This window comes from Mustela erminea, chromosome 5, assembly GCF_009829155.1.
Source record: "Mustela erminea isolate mMusErm1 chromosome 5, mMusErm1.Pri, whole genome shotgun sequence".
Lineage (NCBI taxonomy): Eukaryota > Metazoa > Chordata > Mammalia > Carnivora > Mustelidae > Mustela > Mustela erminea.
Window position 1 is genome coordinate 50,860,386 of NC_045618.1, and position 20,198 is coordinate 50,880,583.

General features: G+C 55.8%; 2 protein-coding genes across 8 annotated transcripts in view; one reads left to right on the plus strand and one right to left on the minus strand.

The window, feature by feature from the left end:
• Nucleotides 1-36: 36 nt before the first annotated feature.
• On the minus strand, nt 37-19,378 carry ARHGEF40 (Rho guanine nucleotide exchange factor 40). 5 transcript variants are annotated; one of them, XM_032343071.1, is made up of 24 exons: nt 18,953-19,378; nt 16,206-16,403; nt 14,357-15,602; nt 14,054-14,221; nt 13,793-13,913; nt 12,888-12,984; nt 12,698-12,778; nt 12,453-12,569; nt 10,847-10,942; nt 10,644-10,759; nt 10,168-10,294; nt 8,447-8,569; nt 8,190-8,333; nt 7,105-7,715; nt 6,753-6,987; nt 6,340-6,426; nt 5,569-5,784; nt 4,688-4,858; nt 3,067-3,244; nt 2,187-2,291; nt 1,812-1,955; nt 1,176-1,306; nt 722-768; nt 37-589 (listed from the first exon to the last, which is right to left on the minus strand). In XM_032343071.1, exons 1-23 carry the CDS (start codon nt 18,953-18,955, stop codon nt 727-729), a joined length of 4,557 nt encoding a protein of 1,518 aa, XP_032198962.1. In that variant the 5' UTR covers nt 18,956-19,378; the 3' UTR covers nt 37-589; nt 722-726. The 5 variants fall into 5 exon arrangements, 3 of the variants coding, with proteins under 3 accessions (XP_032198962.1, XP_032198960.1, XP_032198961.1); XM_032343069.1 differs by having other exon boundaries at nt 37-472; nt 18,953-19,132; XR_004285739.1 differs by lacking the exons at nt 1,176-1,306; nt 1,812-1,955 and adding an exon at nt 1,357-1,590 and having other exon boundaries at nt 37-472; nt 18,953-19,132.
• RNASE13 (ribonuclease A family member 13 (inactive)) overlaps nt 17,458-20,198 on the plus strand; it is a 38,031-nt gene continuing 35,290 nt past the window's right edge. Inside the window, exon 1 of one of the 3 annotated variants that reach the window (XM_032343091.1) lies at nt 17,458-17,543. The gene's annotated coding sequence lies outside the window, so the exon portion shown is untranslated. Of the gene's footprint in view, nt 17,544-18,463; nt 18,647-20,198 lie in introns of those variants that run through there. The other 2 variants (XM_032343090.1, XM_032343088.1) reach the window with 2 other exon arrangements.

Sequence of the window (20,198 nt, forward strand, 5' to 3'; positions counted from 1 at the left end):
GAACAACCCAGGGTCTGCTCTAGCTCTTCTAACACAAAGTATGAGTAAATACGTTTAATATAACAATAGTATTATAATAACAGTAATTACATGTATAAAGTTTGTAGTCCCCCCCCCCCCAACCCCCCACCGTCCTATAATGATTTGCAAAACTCCATTTCCTATGACAACCCAGAGTGGAGTCACCAGGAACCACAGCTGACCTGGCAGAGATGAGACTTCTAAGGGGAGAGTCTGGGTGGCACCACACGAAGGGGAGAATGCAGGCTGTTGGGGGAGGGCCAACACGGAGCCGTGTCCTGGGAGAATGCAGTGGCCCAAGATGGGGAAGGACTGGATGAGAGCTCATTTCTCCCCCTCCAGGGCATGAAGGCAAGCGAAGAGTGGACACTTTGGTTCCTGCAGGAAGGCACCCGGCTGGAGAGAGCCAGAGATAGCAGCAGGGAAACATGCTGGTCCTGTGACCTCCTCTCTGTCCAGAAAGCAGAAGGAAGGAATTCAGTGCTCTTCCAGCCTCCACTATGTCCCACTGCCATCACGGCCCAAAGTGTGCTGAGAGGAAGGCCTCTAGCCAAGTTCTCCATCTTCTCTAGAAGCCAGGAGAGAAGAGGGAGATGGGTTGGGAGAGGGAAGAAGCCGACTTGCAAGAAGCTGGGGAAGGAAGGCAGTTGGTGCAAGAAGTTAGGAGTGTTGGATATAGTGGAAGGGGGCACTGACTCACCCAGGTCACAGAGGAGTGGTGGGGTCACTCAGGGCTCGGGCATGACTCTGCAAAAAGATGAACTGCAGTGAACTTAAAGGGCAAGGAAATGTCCTTTTTCCTATATTCGCCCCCCACCAAGCCTGCCAATTCACCTCTCTTTCCTCCTCCCCCAGATTCCTCAATTTGGCTAATTTAATCCAAGTCCAGATACTTTTGGCATCCCCCCCACCTTTCCATCCACTCCTGCACTATGCACCTTATTAAAGATTCTTTTTCACATCTGACTTTGATTCCTCTCCTCTAGGTCAAGGGGTAGAGGAGAAAGGCAGACTAGACAATATATCCAACCTGTGGTCTTGCTGGGAACACAGGCTCATTGGTTCCCCCTGCCCCCATGGGTTGAATGAGAATAGCCCACTCAGAAAGTGGCTGAAGAGAGCACCCCACTTTCAGCCCTAGTATAGGGACTTACCTGCCGGGACAGCCCTAAGATCCCTCCACTGGCCAGAGTGGGAGTGCTGCTCCCAGGGTGGGGGGGCTGCAGGCTGGGGCTGTTTCTTGGTCCTGGGGACACATCTCCAGAAGAGTCAAGTGTTTCTGGGGCTGGAGGGGAAGCTAGGGTGAGAGCAGGGTATAGACCCCCCCCAGATTACCTTAAGCAACCAAGCTGCTCCATCAGGGAAGAAAAAGCTCCATAGCAACAGGAAGCTTGTGAGTCACCATAGCAATCCAGTTGTAAGAGAACCCCCCTACCAAGAGGCAGGAAATTGTCAGCAGCATCATTAGAGCAACGAGGGAAGAAGCGACAGGAAACTATAAGGATTGCCGTGGTGAACCAGGAGGGTACAACAGGAAGCTGAGCAGTTTCCATAGAAACCCAAGGAGAGCTAGAGAGAGAGGTACAGAGGAAGTGCTGCTTAGCAACAGGCTGCTGTAAGCATTATCCTAGCAACCAGATGGAAGGCTCTTTTAGCAATGGGGAAGCTGTACATAGTTGTCATGGCAACTGGGCTACTTGGCAAGAAAAAGGAATTGCTTAGCAGCAAGCAGCCTGAACATCACCATGATGACCCAGCTGTTGGGAGCCACCCCTTGAGAGGTGCCTCACCCAGGGAAATTTGCTTGACGTCCAGATCCCAGGCCTCCTCCTCGACGCGGGCAGGCAGGGAGCAGGCTCCCGGTGAGAGGCCGGGAAGGGACGGGCCGGCATGCTCAAAGGATGACACGGCCACGGAAGCCCGGGTGCGGGCGGCTGCAGAGAGGGGGTTGGGGGGGTGGGGTGCTGGTGTGGGAAAGCCCTCCTGGCTCTCTGAAATGACCCTCAGTCTCACAGAGGGCCTCCCAGTCAGTCCCACAATTTCTGGGAAGACATGTCCACTCATTGCCCTTCTTTACTTTTCTACCATGCCTCCCCACTATGCCCTCGCTCTCAAGGTCTTGACTCCTGGGAGTCGCCCCCACCCCCCAGCACTGTGGCCCTCACCTCTTCCAGTGAGCAAGGCACTCAGCGTCCGCTCCCCAAGGGCTTTGATGTCCAGGAAAGGTTTATTCCCAATGCCCATGGAGACCATCTGCTGCACTCGGAGCTCTAGGAAACAGAGACCCCGTTACCAATGGGGTCCTTCAGCCCCCTCTTTGCTCCAAGCCCCAGCACTATCATGGTGGATTCTTCTGCTCCTTGCCAATTCTCATTCTTCTGGAATCTCCTGTTACCCTTGCTGTCAGCTGTCACTATGTGGATGGTGACGGTGGCCCTTAACCACCTCCTCAGACCCCTGTCTCTTGTCTTCTACATGTTGCACCCTGCCCATTTGGCATCCCAGCCATCTAACTTCTAATACTCACCCTCTGCCCTTTAACGTGGGCATTAAGAGCAAACCTCTCATTCTTACACACCTTTCTACTTTATCAAGTTCTTCCATAGATAATCACGTATTTCACCATCCCTATCATACGAAGATGTAGCTGTCATTTTCCATCTTTTCAAGATCAGTGGAATGGGGTTCAGAGAATTAAAAACAAAAACCCAGCCCCCAAAACACAGAACAAAGCACACAGAAACACTAGTCTGGGTCAAACAGCATGTAAATTCTGGAACCAGGGTCTAGTGAACACTTCTTCACTCTCTTTTGCCCTGCCCTTTGCTCTCGCTTTTCTGAAATTGGTAGCTGCCTTTTTCCTTTTGGTATACCTTAGACTAATCTCTATGCCAGCAACCTCTCTCCAGTCAGAACTGGAATCATCTCCTAAGTCACTCCTTTTCCATCCCACACCCTATGGTCTTTATGCAGACTAACCTCCCATTGTAACCTGGACCCTAACTGAGCGCCTCCCCCAACCCCCTCCCCGGCCCCGGCTCACACCCTTGTTGTGAGCAGCCTGTCTCCACAGCAGCTGGGCAATAGAACTGGTCCACTTGAGTTTGATCTCTGGTGAGGCTGCCTGCAGAGTGTATGCTTCTCGAGCGCGCCGCCGCCGGAACCACAACTCAAAGCAGAGTCCGCTGTCCCCGATGTTTTCTGTGAGCCCCATGTCAGCAGTCTGAGAAAAAGCGGAGGAGAGTGGGTGAAGACAGAATGAGTCCTGGCTAGATGGCACCACATGGAAAAGCACTACACTTAGCTTGGCATCTGGTAGATGTTCAGTAAATGTTTGCTCAACACCTACCATATGCCAAGTGTTCTACATTTAGCCTTCCTAACAACCATAATTTACAGAAGGGGAATGCCCAGAGACACAAAGTAACTTGCCCAGGGGCTTATCATAGCTTAGTGGAGAGAGACGGTTCAAACCCACGTCTACGTTATTCCAAACCTAGGCTTCTTTTTCTCTATTCTGTACTCTGCACCCCCCCCCCCCCAGGAGCTGGAACAAATGTAGGCAGATAAAGTTTAGAAACCCTTAGTGGGGGGCACCTGGGTGGCCCAGTGGATTAAAAACCTCTCCCTTTGGGTCAGGTCATGGTCCCAGGGTCCTGGGATGGAGCTCCGCATCAGGCTCTCTGCTCAGCGGGGAGCCTGCTTCCCTTCCTCTCTCTCTGCCTGGCTCTCTGTCTACATGTAATCTCTGTCAAATAAATAAATAAATAAATAAATAAATAAATAAATAAATAAGAAACCCTTAGGGGGTGCCTGGTGGCTCAGTTGCTTAAGCATCTGCCTTTGCCTCAGGTCATGATCCCCGAGTCCTGGGATCCAGTAGAGCCCCATACCCAGCTCCTTGCTCAGTGAGGAGCCTGCTTCTCCTTCTCCCTTTACTGGCCACTCCCCCTGCTTGTGCTCGTGCTTGCTCTCTCTCTCTCTCACTGCCAAATACATAAATAAAATCTTAAAAAAAAAAAAAAAAGAAAGAAACTCTTAGAATCATGCCATACTGCCTGATCTAGGACTATAGATCTTTCCCTCTCTCTCTTTTTTAAGATTTTGTTTTTTAAGTGATCTCTACACCCCGTGTAGGACTTGAGCTCACAACCCTGAAATCAAGAGGCAGACACAGCTGACGGAGCCAGCCAGGTGCCCCTAGGACTATAGGTCTCTATTAATGTTTATCTGGAGACCAAAGTAGTTTCTCTGAAGAAAGTCCTCCCTCCTTTTGGGTTTGGTTCCAGTGGTTCCATCAATTTAATCTATTAGAGAGACTGATAGATAGATAAATAAAGAGTCCTTTTTTGTCACCCCAAGAACCACCCCTAACTCAAAAAGCATATATTCTTAATGGGAAAGGTCCTCCATTCTGGCTTGGAATGCCTTGTGAGTAACCCACATGTATGATAAACCCCCAATGACAATAACAGCAATTTCTGTCACCTCTGGCATCCTAACCTGATAGGTGATTAAGGTCAAAACCTGTTTTAGATGATTCAGATTCTGAACCTGGGTTGGAGTTGAATTTCCAGAACATCTTGAGTTCTCGAGAACAACATGACTTCCTGTCCCATCCCTTCCTGGCCACCCCCCCCAACCCGGCCAAGTCCCAGCATTCTACCTTAAAGGCCTGCTTGTAAACAAAGGTCTCTGACCCTCCCTCAGGGCCCTTGAGCTTGCTGAACAGGAGGAGATGCTCAAAGAGAAAGACATGGCGAAGGCACTTCTTTCGACCACAGATGACAGTGAAGGGGTCCCGGTGTAGGAGCTGGCCCTGCTCCTTCAGATCTGTCTGGGGAAAGGAAAAGGAAAAACAATTGGCCCTGGAAACCTTTGGGTGTATTTTATGGGGAGGAAAAATGGGATTTATAGGGCAAGGGGCCTAATGTACAGGTTCTCAGACTGAGTTAGGAAATCAGGGAAGGCCTCGGCCTACAATCCATCCACCGATCACCACGCACAGCACACCTGGCCTGGCCACATAGTCCTGCCTCTCTAGACAGAAGGTATGCTCCAAGGGTTTAAAGTCTTGCATGGGGAAGCCTGTGGACACTGGGGATGAAGCACCGTTCTGACCTGGGAAGAGAATCAGCAAAGAGCCAAAGGGGAAAGAGTCTATCACAGAGGAGGCAGGTTTGCCACCTGTTTTGGACTTTCTGGGCTAGAAAGAGACTAGCTAAGGGAGAATAAGGTATGTGTTGGGTGCTGAGATGCCTGAGGAAGTGCAGAGTAGATAAGGAAAGAGAAGAACTGGGAATGGAACAGGAAAGCACAGCCAGAGGTAGGATCATGGGATGTTGGGCAGGACATAGTTTCTTTATTTATAGACGAGGACACTGAGGCCCAGTGAAGTTCAGTGACTTGATCAAGGCCATCTAGCTGATTAGAAATTAGAGCCTGGGCCCTCTGACTTTGAGTCTGGTCCTCTTGTCACTAACCACACTGCTTTCTGAAGCCACAGGGCTGGGCAGTAGGAACTGGAGTGACGAGCCACGGCCTCACCTCACAGCCACGCACTGCCTCCACGGCCAGCAGGTCTCTGCCACGGGTCTCCTGTTCCCGGAGCAGCTGCACGGCAGCCCCAAGAGCCTGGCGCTCAGAACTCAGCTCAGGCCCAGCTTCCCTTAGGAGCTCCTCCAGGAGCCGTCCATACCGAGCCAGCTGCTCCAAGGGCTGCTGCAACGCCTGGGGCAAGTGAGGGCCACTCTCGGTGGAGCCCTGGTTGGGGAGGAGACAAACAGGATGAAGCGGGGGCTGGCGCTAGTGGGGGCTGAGCTGTGCCAGGAAGGTGGGTGGTAGGCCAGGCTTTGGGGGGTAGAGGAAGCCCAGATACTGCCAAAGGTAAGGTGAAACTTCCCTCAGAAAGAAAGCGGGGAGGGGGTCTGCCAGAATTCCACCATCCTCTGAATCTTGGAGAATGGAAGAGGAATACAGATAACCCCTTACAGTCTCTAGCTTCTAACTCTTGAAGTCATTTGATTCTCACAGCACTCTGAGTTAGATAGAGTGGACAGTGCCCCCATTTACCAAATGTAGAAACAGAGGCCCGGAGGAATCAAGAGTCTTGCCCAAAGTCCCTCAAGATCAAAACTCAGGCTCTCTTGGCTCCCAGTCGAGTGCTTGTGCCACCTCAGCACTTCAGGGAGATTACTGGTGGGAGAGGTTCCTGGACACATTCAGGCAAGCTTTTCTTCCCTGAGAGACTTGGAGGTGGGGTGTGTTTTAGGGCTTCCTGCCCCCTCTCCTTCTCATGGGGGTTGGAGCAAAGGTTACCTTGCTTGGGGGGCCAAGTGCAGCCAGACCATTCTCCAGTTTGTGTCGGTGTCTCACGTACTGGGCGTAAAGGCTGAACTGGTCCCCCTGTGCCAGTGGGGAAAGACAAGCCGTCACCTGGGGAGAGACAAGCCTTTCCCTTTCCTCCTCACGTCCTCACTACAGCGCAAAGGAGAGCCCGGCCGTTCAGGCTGCCCAGGAAATGACAGACTCCCATGCAGAGAGTGAAGGTCAGACAGCACTCGAGGACAAGGACACAGGCTGAGTGGATTCAGAGGGGCCCAGGGGCCCCAGAGTCTCGGACTGCACACTTTCAAGGGGATGGGGAACAGATACAGAGAATGAATACAGGGTGATTGGGGCTGAGATGTGAGAAGGGAGAGGACCTAGAAGAAGTGTTCGGGGTCACTCACATGGCGAAGGAAGCAGGCCCCAATGCGCAGGGGGTGGGTGGCACAGCCCTGAAGCTCCCGGAGAAAGTGTGTCCGATGGAAGCTGCGAAGCCTCTCCCGGGTACTCAGGGCTGCGGCCCAGGTGCCCCTTAGTTCGGGAGTCAGCTCGGGCCCCGGGGGCGGCACTGGCTCGCTCAAGGTGGCCACGTACTCTTGCTCACAGGCAATCAGCTCTGACACCAGGCGCTGCTGGGCGCTGCAGGGACAAGGAGGGTCAAAGGAGGCTGGGGCCTGAGACCACCAACAATATTGTATTCCTTCCTGCTGGGCACTTGGCTTGGCCTCTTGGGCAGTAATTGGCCTAGGCTCTCACCTGATGCTTCGCTTGCGCTCCATCCGGGGGGTACCTACTCCCCAGGGCCCATCTGGACCTCCAGCCCGGCCCAGCAGCACATGTTCCCGGGGCGAGCACGTCCTGTCTACCACCTCGGTACTGGTGACTTCCAGGCCTCGAATCAGCACAGTCCTCGGAGGTCTACCCTCTGCTTCTGGAGCCAAGTCAGGGCCCTCTTCTTCACAGTCCTCCCCACAGGGGGCCAGGGAGCAATGGGATGGGGCTGTGCGTGGCCCAGGGCTGCTGGGGAGCATCAGGGAACTAAGGCTGGGTGAGGGGCTGTGAGGGCCCCGGGGGGCCCCTCCGCTGCTGGCGCTGTCTGCCCTCCGTCGCCGATGGCCCCGTGGACTCGCTTCCTCTCCTAGCTGCTGCTGAATCCTCCTCTCCAGCTCTTGGCAGCGGGCCCGGCAGCGGCCCCACTCTCTCAGGGCAGCAGGGCTGCCCAAGTCCAAGGCCAGGGCTCGCATCTCCTGGAAGGTGCCAGCACTCGGCTCCGGGGCCCGCCGCAGGGCCAGGGCTGCCAACACGGCCTCCCTACCGGGCCCCGCTCCTGCCAGCCGAGCAGAACCTTCATTCACCCATTCATGAGCCTGCCGGGCCAGAGAGGATGGGGATGGGTAGAGAAAGAGTGAGGTCCAGTACTGTTCACGCGTGCTGCCCAAGGACAGCTCCTGTCCTCTTTAGCTGATGGCTTCCCAGAGCCCACCATCCTCTCAGTCCTCTGAGAACACCCCCTTTCCTGTCCCAGCGCCACTGCCTGACCTTGTCACTCTGAGCTGGTATGGAGACAGAGGGGTCTGGATGAAAGAAGAGCCAACACTTACATGGAATTGATCAATGGTCGGCTCTGTACTAAGGGCTTCTTATATATGACCTATATTACACTCGTGGCAGTCCTGTGAAGGGGTGCCTATGGAGGCATGCTTGTCCCGGGTCATTCAGCAAGTAGGTTGCAGAGCCAAGAATCCAAAGAGATGGCTTCCCGAGTCCCTGCTTTTAGCAACTACCTGATCAGCTTCCCCAGGCAGAAGTCGGGCTGTGGAAGAAAGAGGGTCTGCACACACCTGCTGGAAAAAGCGCTGTAGCCGCAGCGCTCGATGGAGGCCACTCTCAGCCTGCTCCAGCCTCTGTTCAAAGACATCCAGGACCTTCTGGGAGGCAGTGTCCTCCTCCAGGGCCAGGGCCTCCCGTGCCTGAGCCAGGCGCTCCTGGAGAAGGAAGGCTGTACTCAGACCTGGTCCTTGGTCGCAGTCAGTTCCCCGCCCCCACTCTCCACCCCTGCTCCATGCATTTTCTCCCCTGCCCCTTTCCCCCTTCTCACCTGAACCTCAGTGTTGAAAGCCCGGAATTGCAGCTCTGTCTCCTGAAGGGCAGACAGGGAGTCTCCGGGCACAGCAAAGCTAGCCAGCTGCTCCTCCCCTGGGCCTGAGAGCCACTGCAGCACCTGAGGCAGACAGGGCAGGACAGCAGAGCCATGAGGGAGAAGGAGCCTCCCTGTGGGAAGGAAAGCTGAGCTCCAGGTCCAACCCCATCACCCTGATCTATGGACCTTTGCGCAAACCATTTCATGCAGCCGTAATGTGGGAATGGTTAACAGCGGTTGGTAGTAGTTTCCTCAAGGGTTAAATGAGAAAGCACCAGAATGGGAAGCTGGGCTGGCAGGAAGCACTAAGGGAGGCTGGCAAGGGTTCCAGGCCCATGCCTGGAGGGGACATAGATAAAGCTGGTGTGAGCCTGAGGCAGTATGAGGACTGTCTGGATAACTGAGGAGGAGAAATTTCACATTCACTGAGTCCACCGATGGGTGGGCAGAGGTCGCAGGGACCTGGCTTGAAGAGACAAGCCAGTGGAGTGTGTGTGTGTGTGTGTTCCCAGCTCTAGTTGCCTATTACGGCGATATAAGGGACTCTCATGTTGGTTCTGGGATATTTGACCAAAAAGGGATGGTATTTTTTTTTTCTCTGAATTAAGGCTGGAAGCTGGGGTAGGATGGCCTGCAGACGAGAAGTTCGAGAATGTTCCCAATAATCTGACCATAAACATGTGTACAGTCATTTGCTGAATTCCTTTGGTCATCCTAACACCCTTGCGAGCTAAGTGTCGTTATGATCCCATTCTACAGATGTGGACTTGGGAACTCAGAGATGCTTCAAGATTTGTCCAACATTTCATTCCCAGCAGAGCTAGAACTCACGCTGAGAACTGTAGACTCTTGATCCTGTGTGTTAACGGTTTTGAAAGGGGAACACCAGCTAATAAGCAAGCAAGCAAAGAGTAAGAGATACAATCCCTTGGATGCTGGGTTGGAGGAAGCCAATATGCAGAAACCCCAGAAAACAGAGAAGCCCTGCCCTCCACTTTGACATTGACCTTGAGATGACCCTTGCCCTGATGCCCACACATAGGTCCATAAGGCACTCATTCACCATATTTGGGGCTCTGGGGGAACAATCAGATTGCAAAGCCCCCTGTTCCCCTATCCCACATGTTAGAATAATCCCTGTGGGGCTCTTAACCCCAGGAGAGAAGAATCAAGGTTCAGAAAAGCCAGCCTCATCCCCGAATCTTCTGCACAAAGAGGCCTTAGCATCTTCCATTATCCTCTCTTTCCAAGATGGAGGACGGTGGGACTTTTCCACCTTCAGGTTTGGGGAGGACATCGTAGAAAGAGTTGAGGGAACATGGATAGCAATGTAGCTAAAAAACTGGTATCAATAGACATTTATTATTTTGAGTTACAGGCATCCCAGAGTCAATCAGCTCCTCCCAGAATCCCCTAGGGCACCCAAGCATCTCTTCTAATCTCACAATCTCTAAGGATTCTTGATCACTGTTGGGGTAGGGCAGGTCTAGGTTCTCTGCTGGGGCTAAGATGCTTTCTCCCTCTTGTTGAATCACACCCACCAGGCCAGCCTCTAGGGTAGGGTGAGGTGAGTTGGAGGGCCACCCGACCGAGCCATCAGCTGTGGATGTCGGCAGTAAAGGAGGGTTGGAGGCCAGGTTCCCAGGCCAAGTAAGAGTGATCTGGGGGTCCTGCCTCACCTGCTCGAGTCGATGCAGTCGCTGTCGCCGCTCCTGCTGCTGGGCATGCAGGTTGGAGAGGCGCACGAGCTGGTGAATGGCCTCGTCCACCTCCTGGTACAGCGCAGCTGGGCCCGGGCCCTCCAGCCTGGGCAAAGAAAGGGACAGAATGACCTACTGCCCTTGTCAACCCCTTCCCACCACCCCACCACATTCCATCCTTGCACAGCAGGCCTGGATTTGAATCCTGACTCTCCCACCGACTGACTAATCTTGGCCAAGGCATTTAACACTTCTGGTTCTCCAGATGCCTGTCTGTAATCATAACGATTACCTAGGGCCCTTATGCAAAGGTCATAGCAGGTGGAAAACATGATCTCCTGTGTAGAGGTATGCTCAGGAAGAATGATCTGGCAGCTGAGGTTTATTGACAGCTCTCTGCTGTGTCTCCAAGCGCCCTGTCCACCTGCCCCCGCACACCCACCCCCTCCTCGTACTTGCTGCTATGGCTGGAACGCAGCCTCATCAGGATGGCTCCCCCGTCCCTCTGCAGCTCTGTCAGCCGGGGATCTGCCAACACCTTCTGTAGGGGCTCAAGCATTCCTACAGCCTCCTAGGGGCAGGGAGCAGTCGACAGTAGGGGTTCCACCAGAGAATCCCCATCCCACCCCATCCTCTTCTGTCTGGTCTCATGTCCTACCTCTCCCTCCGGCTCTGCGGCTCCCTCCAGCTCCTCAATTGCTTGCCGCACAGAGCACAGCACTCCTTGGCACAGGTAGCACAGCCTCGCCACGTCCTGAAACACACACACACACGGGGATGGAGAGGGGGCAGCCCCAGACAATGCTTGGTTAGCTTCTGACTTTGTTGTTTACTAACTGTATGACATTAAGCAAGCCCAGTAACCTCCTGAACCTCAGTTTGCTCCACTGTAAAGTCAGGACAAGATACACAGAATTTTGGGGTGCCTGGATGGCACAGTCAGTTAAGCATTTGACTCTTGGTTTTGGTTCAGGTCATGATTTCAGGGTCATGAGATGTAGCTCCACACCAGGCTCCATGCTGGGCGTGAAGCCTGCTTAAGATTCTCTCTCTGTCCCTCCAAACCCGCATTCATGCTCTCTCTCTCAAAAAAAGATACAGAGAGTTTTGTGAGGTTTAAAGAGACGATGCCAGGTAAGCCCTTAGTAAGGACTGGCACAGTAAACGCTTAGTAAATGTGAGTTTCCTTTCCCCCATCTGCACTAGGTTTTCACCCTGTAAAGCCTTCCTCTCTGCCTGTTCAGATCCACTTTGAGGTATAGCTTAGAGACCACGTTACAGACCCCCTTTATTTATTTATTTTAAAAGATTTTATTTATTTATTTAACAGAGACAGAGATCACAAGTAGGCAGAGAAGCAGGCAGAGGGGGGGGGAAGCAGGCTCCCCACTGAGCAGAGGGCCGGATGCGGGGCTCGATCTCAGGACCCTGAGATCATGACCTGAGCTGAAGGCAGAGGCTTTAACCCACTGAGCCACCCAGGTGCCCTAATTATTTATTTTTAAAAGATTTTATTCATTTATGATGGAGAGAGATAATGAGAGAGGGATTGCAAGCACGGGGGAGCTGGAGAGGGAGCAAGAAGCACGTTCCCTGCTGAGCAGAGAGCCTGATATGGGGCTTGATCCCAGGATGCTGGGATCATGACCTGAGCCGAAGGCAGACACATAACGACTGAGCCACCAAGATGCTCCTGACATAAGTATTAAAGACCCCCTTTAATATTTAGCTCAGACCATGTTCATTTATCTTTCCTTGAATATTCATGTACTGAGATTCATAGAATCGGAGATTATATCACACTTGCTGTACTTTGTGGGTGAGGACCCCGAGGCCTGGATGTTGGTGCAGGGAACAAGTACAGAAAGGATACCATCTCTGGAAATGGGGCACAGTACCTTGTCCAAAGTCACACGGAACTAGAACCAGCCTTCCTGACTCTGTCCAGAACCCTAGTAAAGTTACCTTACGCTCTTCTCTAATAGCTTCTGACTTATGTCCCACCAAAAACCGTATGCTGCTTAACATCGTATTAAGAACTTATGGAATATACTCCTCTCATCTCCCCAGCAGCCCACGGTACATGCATAACATTTTGCTCATGGTGGTGAACATAAATATGTATTGAATTGAATGGAAGGGAAATAAATCACTTTTCACCAGCCCCGTGGTCCTGTCTCAGATCTGCCCTCTCTCTCCCAGAATACCCTCAGCTGAGTCATTCCTGGCTCCCCCTCATCCTGGGTAGGGGAGGTGTAGCTTACCTGGTGTGTCTCTACCCAGTAGCTGGGAGAGGGTTCCCTGTGACCTCCCAAGTCCCATGGCAGCTCCTCTGGCTTGGCCACTCTTTTCAGATCACTCTCTGATAGCAACTCAGCACCCTAGAGACACATGAAGGCAGGGGATTTCTGGCCTGGCCACCCGGTGTTCGGGCACCAGCCTGGGGCTCTAGCCATCCTCTTCTCTCTCCACTACTCAGGGGGACTAGCTAGGAGCAAGGAGCTCAAACCTGAAGTCCACAGAGTTCAGCCACAGGATCGTCCTGAGTGAGAGCCAGCAGTCGCTGAATGAGGGGAGGGTCTCCTAAGTCCTGAGGGCAGAGAAGAGTAACACCAAATAGTGGGCAACTGGGTGGCCTGGAATGGCCACCCAGGGAAGAGTTAGAGTCAGGAGAAGTTCCTGTGTCAAGGGCTGGTTACCTGAAGTTGACTTAGAACAGAAATGAGGGCTGGAGGCAATGGGGGTGCCTTTCGAAGGTCCAGCAGGATGGACAGCCCCAATATCTGGAGATCAGGCCTGTAGGGGCAGAAAGAGCCAAGGGGGCAGTGTGCACGCACATGTGTGTGTTGAGGGGATGGTGGCTCGGGGTCTGGTTTTACTGTCACTAGTCCTCAGGAGATGTCAGTGTCTGGTACTTTCAGGAAGTAATGGGCAAAGGGCCAAAGTGTTGGTTTTTGTCCAAGAGGCACTGCCCTAGCATTCTGGAGTCTATATGCAGATGATACGAAGTCATAGGATCAGGGTCTGGAAAACCAGGACCACTATGCTCTGGAAAGGTGTAAATTCCATCCCAGTATATGGCATGGTGCTTGCTAGGTTGGTTTTTTTTTTTTTTTTAAAGATTTTATTTATTTACTTATTTGATAGACAGAGATCACAAGTAGGCAGAGAGTCAGGCAGAGAGAGAGAGAGGAGGAAGCAGGCTCCCTGCTTGAGCAGAGAGCCCGATGCGGGGCTCCATCCCAGGACTCTGAGATCATGACCTGAGCTGAAGGCAGACGCTTTAACCCACTGAGCCACCCAGGCGCCCCGCCTGCTATGTTCTTGAAGCCCACTAAGTAGCTGCTGAGTGAGTAAACCAAAACCCTGATAATCCAGGCAGTGTCTTAGGATACTGAAAGTCAGCAGTGTTGATTTTGAACATTGATGAAGATATCCTGGAGGTCAGAGTTCAGCAAGGTCAGTGGTCAGTGGCTTAAAAATTGAGGGGTGAGGAAGTCAGTATCCTAGAAGCCAGGAAGACAGCGTCCTGAGAAGAAAGGAGGTCAGGGCCCTCATGAGCAGGAGGTCAGTGTTCAGGGTGCCAGTGGTGGGCCTCGGTTACCTGAGCAATGAGTGGAGGTAATGAAGAGCAGTGCTCAGCATGTCTCGGGAGGGTGGGGGCTCCTCAGGAGGGCACGGTGGGGTAATGGTCAGCAAAGCTCGCCCACTCTGGTCCACCCCTCCTGAGGACACAAAATGGCCAGGCTGTCCTGGCTGGGGGTAGGCCTTGGCTACCTCCCATCCACCCTGCCTCCCTCCACAGCCCACCCTGATCACTTCTCTTTCCTTGACCCCTGTCCCTTCAAAACTGATGCCCACTGACCAGTCAGGACGAGGAATCCAGACGCCATTAGGTCCCAAGGTATATCCAGGTCATCGGAGATAGATACTGGAGCGGCCTCTTCTGGAGCACTGTCCCCTTCCCCTTCCTGCACCATCTCCAGGGGTGGTGCTGGTGGGTCTGGCAGGAGCCCTTCTGGACCTGTGGGTCCTACACAGAGAGAAGCAGAGCTATGGGCCTGAGGAGGGGAGGGTTCTGGCTGTGGGGCTCCGACCTCCTCCTCCAGCCCCCTTCCAGGCCCAGTCTATGCTGGCCCTTGCCCTGCTGGCTTCGGTGTCATCTCACCTGCCACACCTGCCAGACTGGACACCTCCGGATCCTTCTCTCTGGCTGTCTCTTCTGTGGTTCCACAGCCTTCTGAGGGCTGAGGCTCTTTTTTCTCTGCTGGTTTGAGCTCCTCTTTCAGCTCTGACTCTGGCTTCCCTGAGCCTTTGTGCTCCTCCTCAACGGGGCTATATCCTGGGGGGTCATGCTCATTTGGTGGGGGCAGAGTGACAAGGACTTCCAGGTGGCTGGCCTCCTCTTTGACCTCGGGGCTCAGTGGAGCACTGTCCCCTCCTCTACTAAGAGCCCCTCTGCCTGCAGCACGCTTCTTTCTCCTGTTTCCTTTGCCTGTTCTCCGAGGGGTGCCAGGGGGTCCTTCAGCCCCTTGGCCTGCCCCTCCCCCAGCCTCCCCCAGCCTCAGGGGACAAGGTTCAGAGGCTTCACCTAATGTCTCTGCTGGAGACTCAGACACCTCTAAGGCTGTTGCTTCTGGGAGAGCCTCGGCTCCTGGAGGTGATCCAGGGGAGGCTCTGGTGCTGCTTCCCTCACCCGGTGGGCGTGCCCCATCCTGGTCCCGAGGCCCCAGGCCCTTTTGGTGCATCCAGGCGCGGTGTCTCCTGTGCCGACCCTTCCCTCCAGCACCCTTCCGGGTGGGTACTGTCCGGGTCCTGGAGAGGCCCGAGGGGCCCTCAGCATCCGTGGGGCTCCCCCTCACAGGCAGTGTCACCTCCAGCAGCTCCACGTACTCGCCTTCAGGTCCTTCAGCGGGGGCATTGTGCCCATCGCCAGGACTCCGGGTGCCCAGGGCCTCCTCGGGGAGTGGAGGGCTGGGGAGCCCTGGGGGTCCAGAGGGCAGTTCGGGGGGCAACGTGCTTGGCCGATGTCCAACCATGAGGCCCCCTTTGTGCACAAATCGTGGGCAGATGAGTTCTGCCCAGGGCAGCCGCTGAATTCCAGAGGGTGCAGAGAGGAGGCAAGTACTGAGGCGACCTGTGGGCCGGTCCTTATTGATGCCCTGCAGCCACTCAGGTGTGAACAGGTAGGCGCAGGCCTCATTGGGCACAGGCAACTCCTGCACCCGCCCGCCCCCTGGGGCCAGGCACTTGAGTGCCAGGCGGGGCGCTTGGGCTGCCGAGGGCACCACTTGCAGGTAGAAGTCTCCCGGGCGCAGCAGCTGCCAGGGCAAGGCTGCCAGCTGCACCACCACCTGCTCGTGCAGGCAGAGTGGCCAGCCCTCGTGGAAGAAGAGGAAACCGCTGTACTGGGCCTGGGGAGAGAGGTGCAACGTTGCGCTCAGGCTTTGCTGAGGAAGCCAGCCAGAGAGGGCAGTTAGCATGGGACCATCCTAGGTAGTGCTGCCCTGTGGCCTGATGGGTTATAATCCTTGGGGATCTGGAGGGGTATCTCAGGATGTTCATGGAGCAGAGGGAGGGAATGGGCTGGCTGGTTTTCTGGTAGTAGGAAGCTTCTCTAGGAAACGAGTTCCCTGTGTGGGAGAGTAACAACTGAGTCATTACAGAGACATGGTCAGCAGATGCCATTGTCTGGGAGGGCTCAGAGACTCTTAAGAGTCTTTATATCTGTAGAAGTGAAGGATCTCTGTTGAGTCATGTCTGGGGGAGTTAGGTATCTTGAGAAATCATTATGGGGGATGTCTGGAATTGGGTCTGGTGGGTCTGCGTTTTCGGGAGTTGATGTTTCTTAGGGGTTAATATTGGGGGAAGACGAGTGTCCTTCTGTGTGTTAGTACGTGAGTGGCCTCTGCCTTGGCCGGGGGGGAGGTCAGTGTTGGGAGGTGGCACCTCTGGGGAGAGGGAAATTAGTCTGGCTAGTCTCTGGAGTGAGGCAGTGGATCTTAGGGGCCACTCACACAGGCTTCCTGCTGGACCTTGGCAAGCAAGTGCTTGGCGGGCACCAGGAAGTCCAGCGTGTACCTCAGGGCATCCTCCCGATAAGTTCTCTCCACCACCTGGAACACCTGGCCCAACAGCGTAGGGGCTGTCGCCTCGAAGGGGGGGTACAGGGCGGCAAGCGTGCTCTGCACACAGTCCTCCACTGGCTCGGGCTCCTGGGAGAGAGAAGACCAGCTGCAGATCCCTAGAGAGCATGGCCCCCGGGACCACATCGTGTGCACGGTGTGTGTTCAGAGAGGACCCTCAGGAAATGCTGGCTGAAGGGGCCTGGGATGGCCTCCGTGAGTCTGGGGCAGTCAGAGTGCACAGACCCAGCAGGGCACTCCACACTGGAGCTCTGAGACTCTGGCCCTGGAGATCCAGGGAGCATTTGTCAGGAATGTCTCTGATCTTCTGATCAGGCCAGTCCTGCTTCTTGTGAGTTGGGACCATTGCACAGTTCCTCCTCAGGACGAGACAGTCTTCTGGGCCGCCAGAAGATGTAGCAATGGCTGAGAGAGTTGGCAGGGTGGAGGGCCAACTTGCAAGCAGCACCCCACCCCACGGGTGTAAGGACTACGGACCTCTAACTTAGGTGGCAATGCCACCACCTCGAATAATCATATCCTAGAGTTGGTCACTGGGTGAGAAGGAGGAGGACTGGGAAGAAGGAGGACTGAAGGGCTGTCCGTCTGACTTGCTAGCGACTACTCTCTTCCAGAGTGGCTTCAGAGCAATCACCCATTCCCAGAGCATGTGGGATTGGGTTACAAAGAACTGGGTGGGGGCAGCCAAAAGAGGAAAAAGTCACAAAAGAAACACGTGGGGAAGGGAGGAGGCCTTGATGGTATGTATTTTTCCAACTCCAGTAGGACCTCTCTGCCAACTCCACCTGCCACCACTGTCTCAAAAGACAGCCCTGCTTCCTCTGCATTTGCCTCCCTAAGTGCATGATCAGGTCTCTTTCTCTTTCTCAGACCCTAAAGAAGCACCCCCTCAGGCTATTCCTTTGCAGACTAATTTCTCTTTCAAGATGGCTCTGAAGTTCTTTTTATCGGGTTTCTTTGCTGTCGGTGGCAGGGGGCTGCGCTGCAGTGTTCATCAAGTTCTCTCCCACCGCCCTCCACCCCCAGTCCTGTCTTTGCCCTGCAGTCAAAACTGCGTTTTTTACCAGTTGCCCATCTGTCCCGACCCTCTGCGAAACTAGGGCAGCCACTCCAGAGAGGGACATTCAGTGCGTCAGCACCGAGACCCAGCCCCAAGGTGTGTGGGCGAGCAGACAGACCCCCCAGTGTTCCGGGGACCCGGCTGGCGCGGTGAGAGTGGGTGGGGGGAGGGTGTAGAAGGGGGGCGGGGAGGCAGAGTGGGCCGTCCGATCGGAGGCCAGGAGGGGGCAGCTAGAGCTTGAGTAGCGAGGCAGCTGCAACCCATTAGGGGCGGTGAGCTCATGGCTGAGCGAGAGTCTCAGCCACAGGAAACTGCCGCGGGAGAAGGGGAGGAGGGGTCTGGGGTGGGAGGCGGCGGGCAAGAGCACAGAGACCGGGCCTCCAGTCGGCCAGGACCAAAAGGAGACCATTGAGACTGAGTCAGCTCTCCCTGGCCCAGTTCCTCTTTTTTCTTGCTCCAGTCTCCCTGCCAGGGGGTGCCCTTCCTTCTGCAGAGCAGCAGCCCCGGTAGTGCTCCTCCCCCCACCTCCTGGCAGTGAGCGCCCCCTGGCAGGGCCTCCCCCTCCTCCACTCTGCAGCGAGCCCCCACTTAGCCGTGGACCTCCCCTACAGCCCCCTGCAGTGAGCGCTCTCTCCGGCAGTGCCCACTCCTTGCAGTGATTCTTCAGAGACAACTTCTGGAGTGAAAGTTCCCAGAATAGTGTCCACTCCTGTTGGTATGGACTCCCCCTTAACAGTGCCATTCTGCTTCCCGTGTCCTAAGTTGCTGCCGCCAAGAGTCCCCTACCTCCTGCAGGGAGCTCCCGCTTGTGTTTCCTCCCCTCTGCAGCGGGAGTACTCGGAGACAGTGCTTCGGTTCCCTGCAGCGAGACCTCTGGGGTACTCTCCCCACCCCCCCATCCTCGGTCTCTTGTCTGCTCTGGCAGCGTCACGCCCCCTGAAACTGTGAGTCCCCCTCCTCACTCAGTCCACTATCCTGAAGGAGCCCCTCTTTCTCCGCGGGAATTTCCCTCTTTGGCCATGTCCCTGGCCCCAGCCCAGCCACAGCTGCGGCCGGTCCCCCAGGGCCGGATGGGTGGGCCCAGCTCACCGGGCTGGGGACTGGGATGGAAAATGGTGGTTCCTGGCAGGTCAGTTCTCATGACCCGGGGCTGGGCCCCTTGCAGGGCCGCAGCACCAACCCGCAGAGGTTTCCCGCGGCTAAGGAGCTGGGACCCGGAGGGGCTGGGAAGATCCTGCAAAGGAAGGCACAGGTCCGGACAGAGGAGGGCGGGGGGAGGTGTGTGGATCGGGGCAGCGACTGGAGGGAGGATGGGGGAGGGGGCGGAGAATAAGGGAAGAAAGAAAGAGTGAGGGCAATACCCGGTGGGGACAGAGCCAGACAGTGGGGCAGACGGACAGACAGATCAAAGAAAAGAAGGGGGGATGGGAGGAAGGAGAGTCTCAGGAGCGCTCAACAGACCGAGGCGGGCGCAGGAGGCAACGGGCTGGGGGCTGGCGGCCCCGGGCGGGCAGCGCGAAGGAGGAGGGGGACACCGGGGCCGCGACGCCGGACTCACCATGGCTCGGCGCGGGGCCGCGTCCGACGCTCGGGCGGGCGGGGCCGGGCGCGCCGCCGCCTCCCTCCCGCCGCTCGCGTCTCGCTGGGTCTGGCTAGGGGACAGCTCCGGCCGCGGTGGCGGATCGGCCAGCTCGGGCTCCCAGGCCGCGGGGCCCCGCCAGGGAGGGCCGAGACGGCCGCCCCTCCCCGCCCCGCCCTTCAGTGCCCGCCTCCGCCTCCGCGCCGGACCCCCTGCCGGGACTCCCTCTACCGCGGGGAGCCTCTCCGCGACTTCCCCGGCGCCCACAGCGGGCCAGCCTCGCTCTCCCGCAACTTTCTTTCTCCCCCTCCTCACCCTCCTGTGGGTGCCCCTACCCTGGTCCTCCGACGCTCGCCCTGCCGAGGATGCCCCTCTTTTCCCGCCACCGCCTGCCTCCCAGCGGGGTCAGTTTAGCCTCCACAAGGGCCTCTACATAGGCTGGGGCATGCGTGAATTTTCTGGGCTTCCCAGCCGAGGACTGGGATCGTTTAGCGGCCCGAAGCCTCTCGTCTCTAACTCGCTTGGGAACCTGTTCTCCCCGCGGTTGCCAGACTTCGGCAGCACCTGGAGCTCAGAAGAGACCACCCGGCCCCTGCCCAACTCGGGTGGGGCTAAGGGCAGGGAAATCAGGGGATTCTTTCTACACTCCAGGGGTTCACCCGCCGTCTTTCCCTCCCATCTCCTTCGGCCTCAAGCCTTCAGGCTCCGACAATGGGCTCCTCTGTGCGGCCTGGGGAGGGCGCGGGCGGCGGTGGGGGGGAATTAGGGAGCGGTGAAGGCTTGGGGTGGGGGGTGGGGTTGACCGTCGCGGCTGAAGATGGGCCGGGTCTTGGGATCAGAATCCTCCTGTAGGGGCGTGCACTTCGGCAGACGTGTTCTGAGTTCTTTCCTCGCTGCCCCTTCCCCTCCGCACCAAGTGTCTCCATTTTCGGCTGGCGGAGGGAAGGCATCAGAACCCCCCCGCAACCCCCCCACGTCAGACCCCATGATTCGAAACTGGTTGCCAGACCCTTCCTTCTTTTGGGGTAGCAATAGCGTCTCCCAGGGTCGCTAGGGCTCATGGCGGTGAGGATGGCTATCTGACGCAGTAGACAAAGCGGGGCAGACTAGTTAAGAAAGTTCTGGTCTCACCCATCCTCCACCGCATCTGGATGTGTAACGGGGTCCCCGGCGAGGGTTTCCCAGGAGGGCTGGGGAGGCTTAGGCACAGACAGGAGATGCCTTG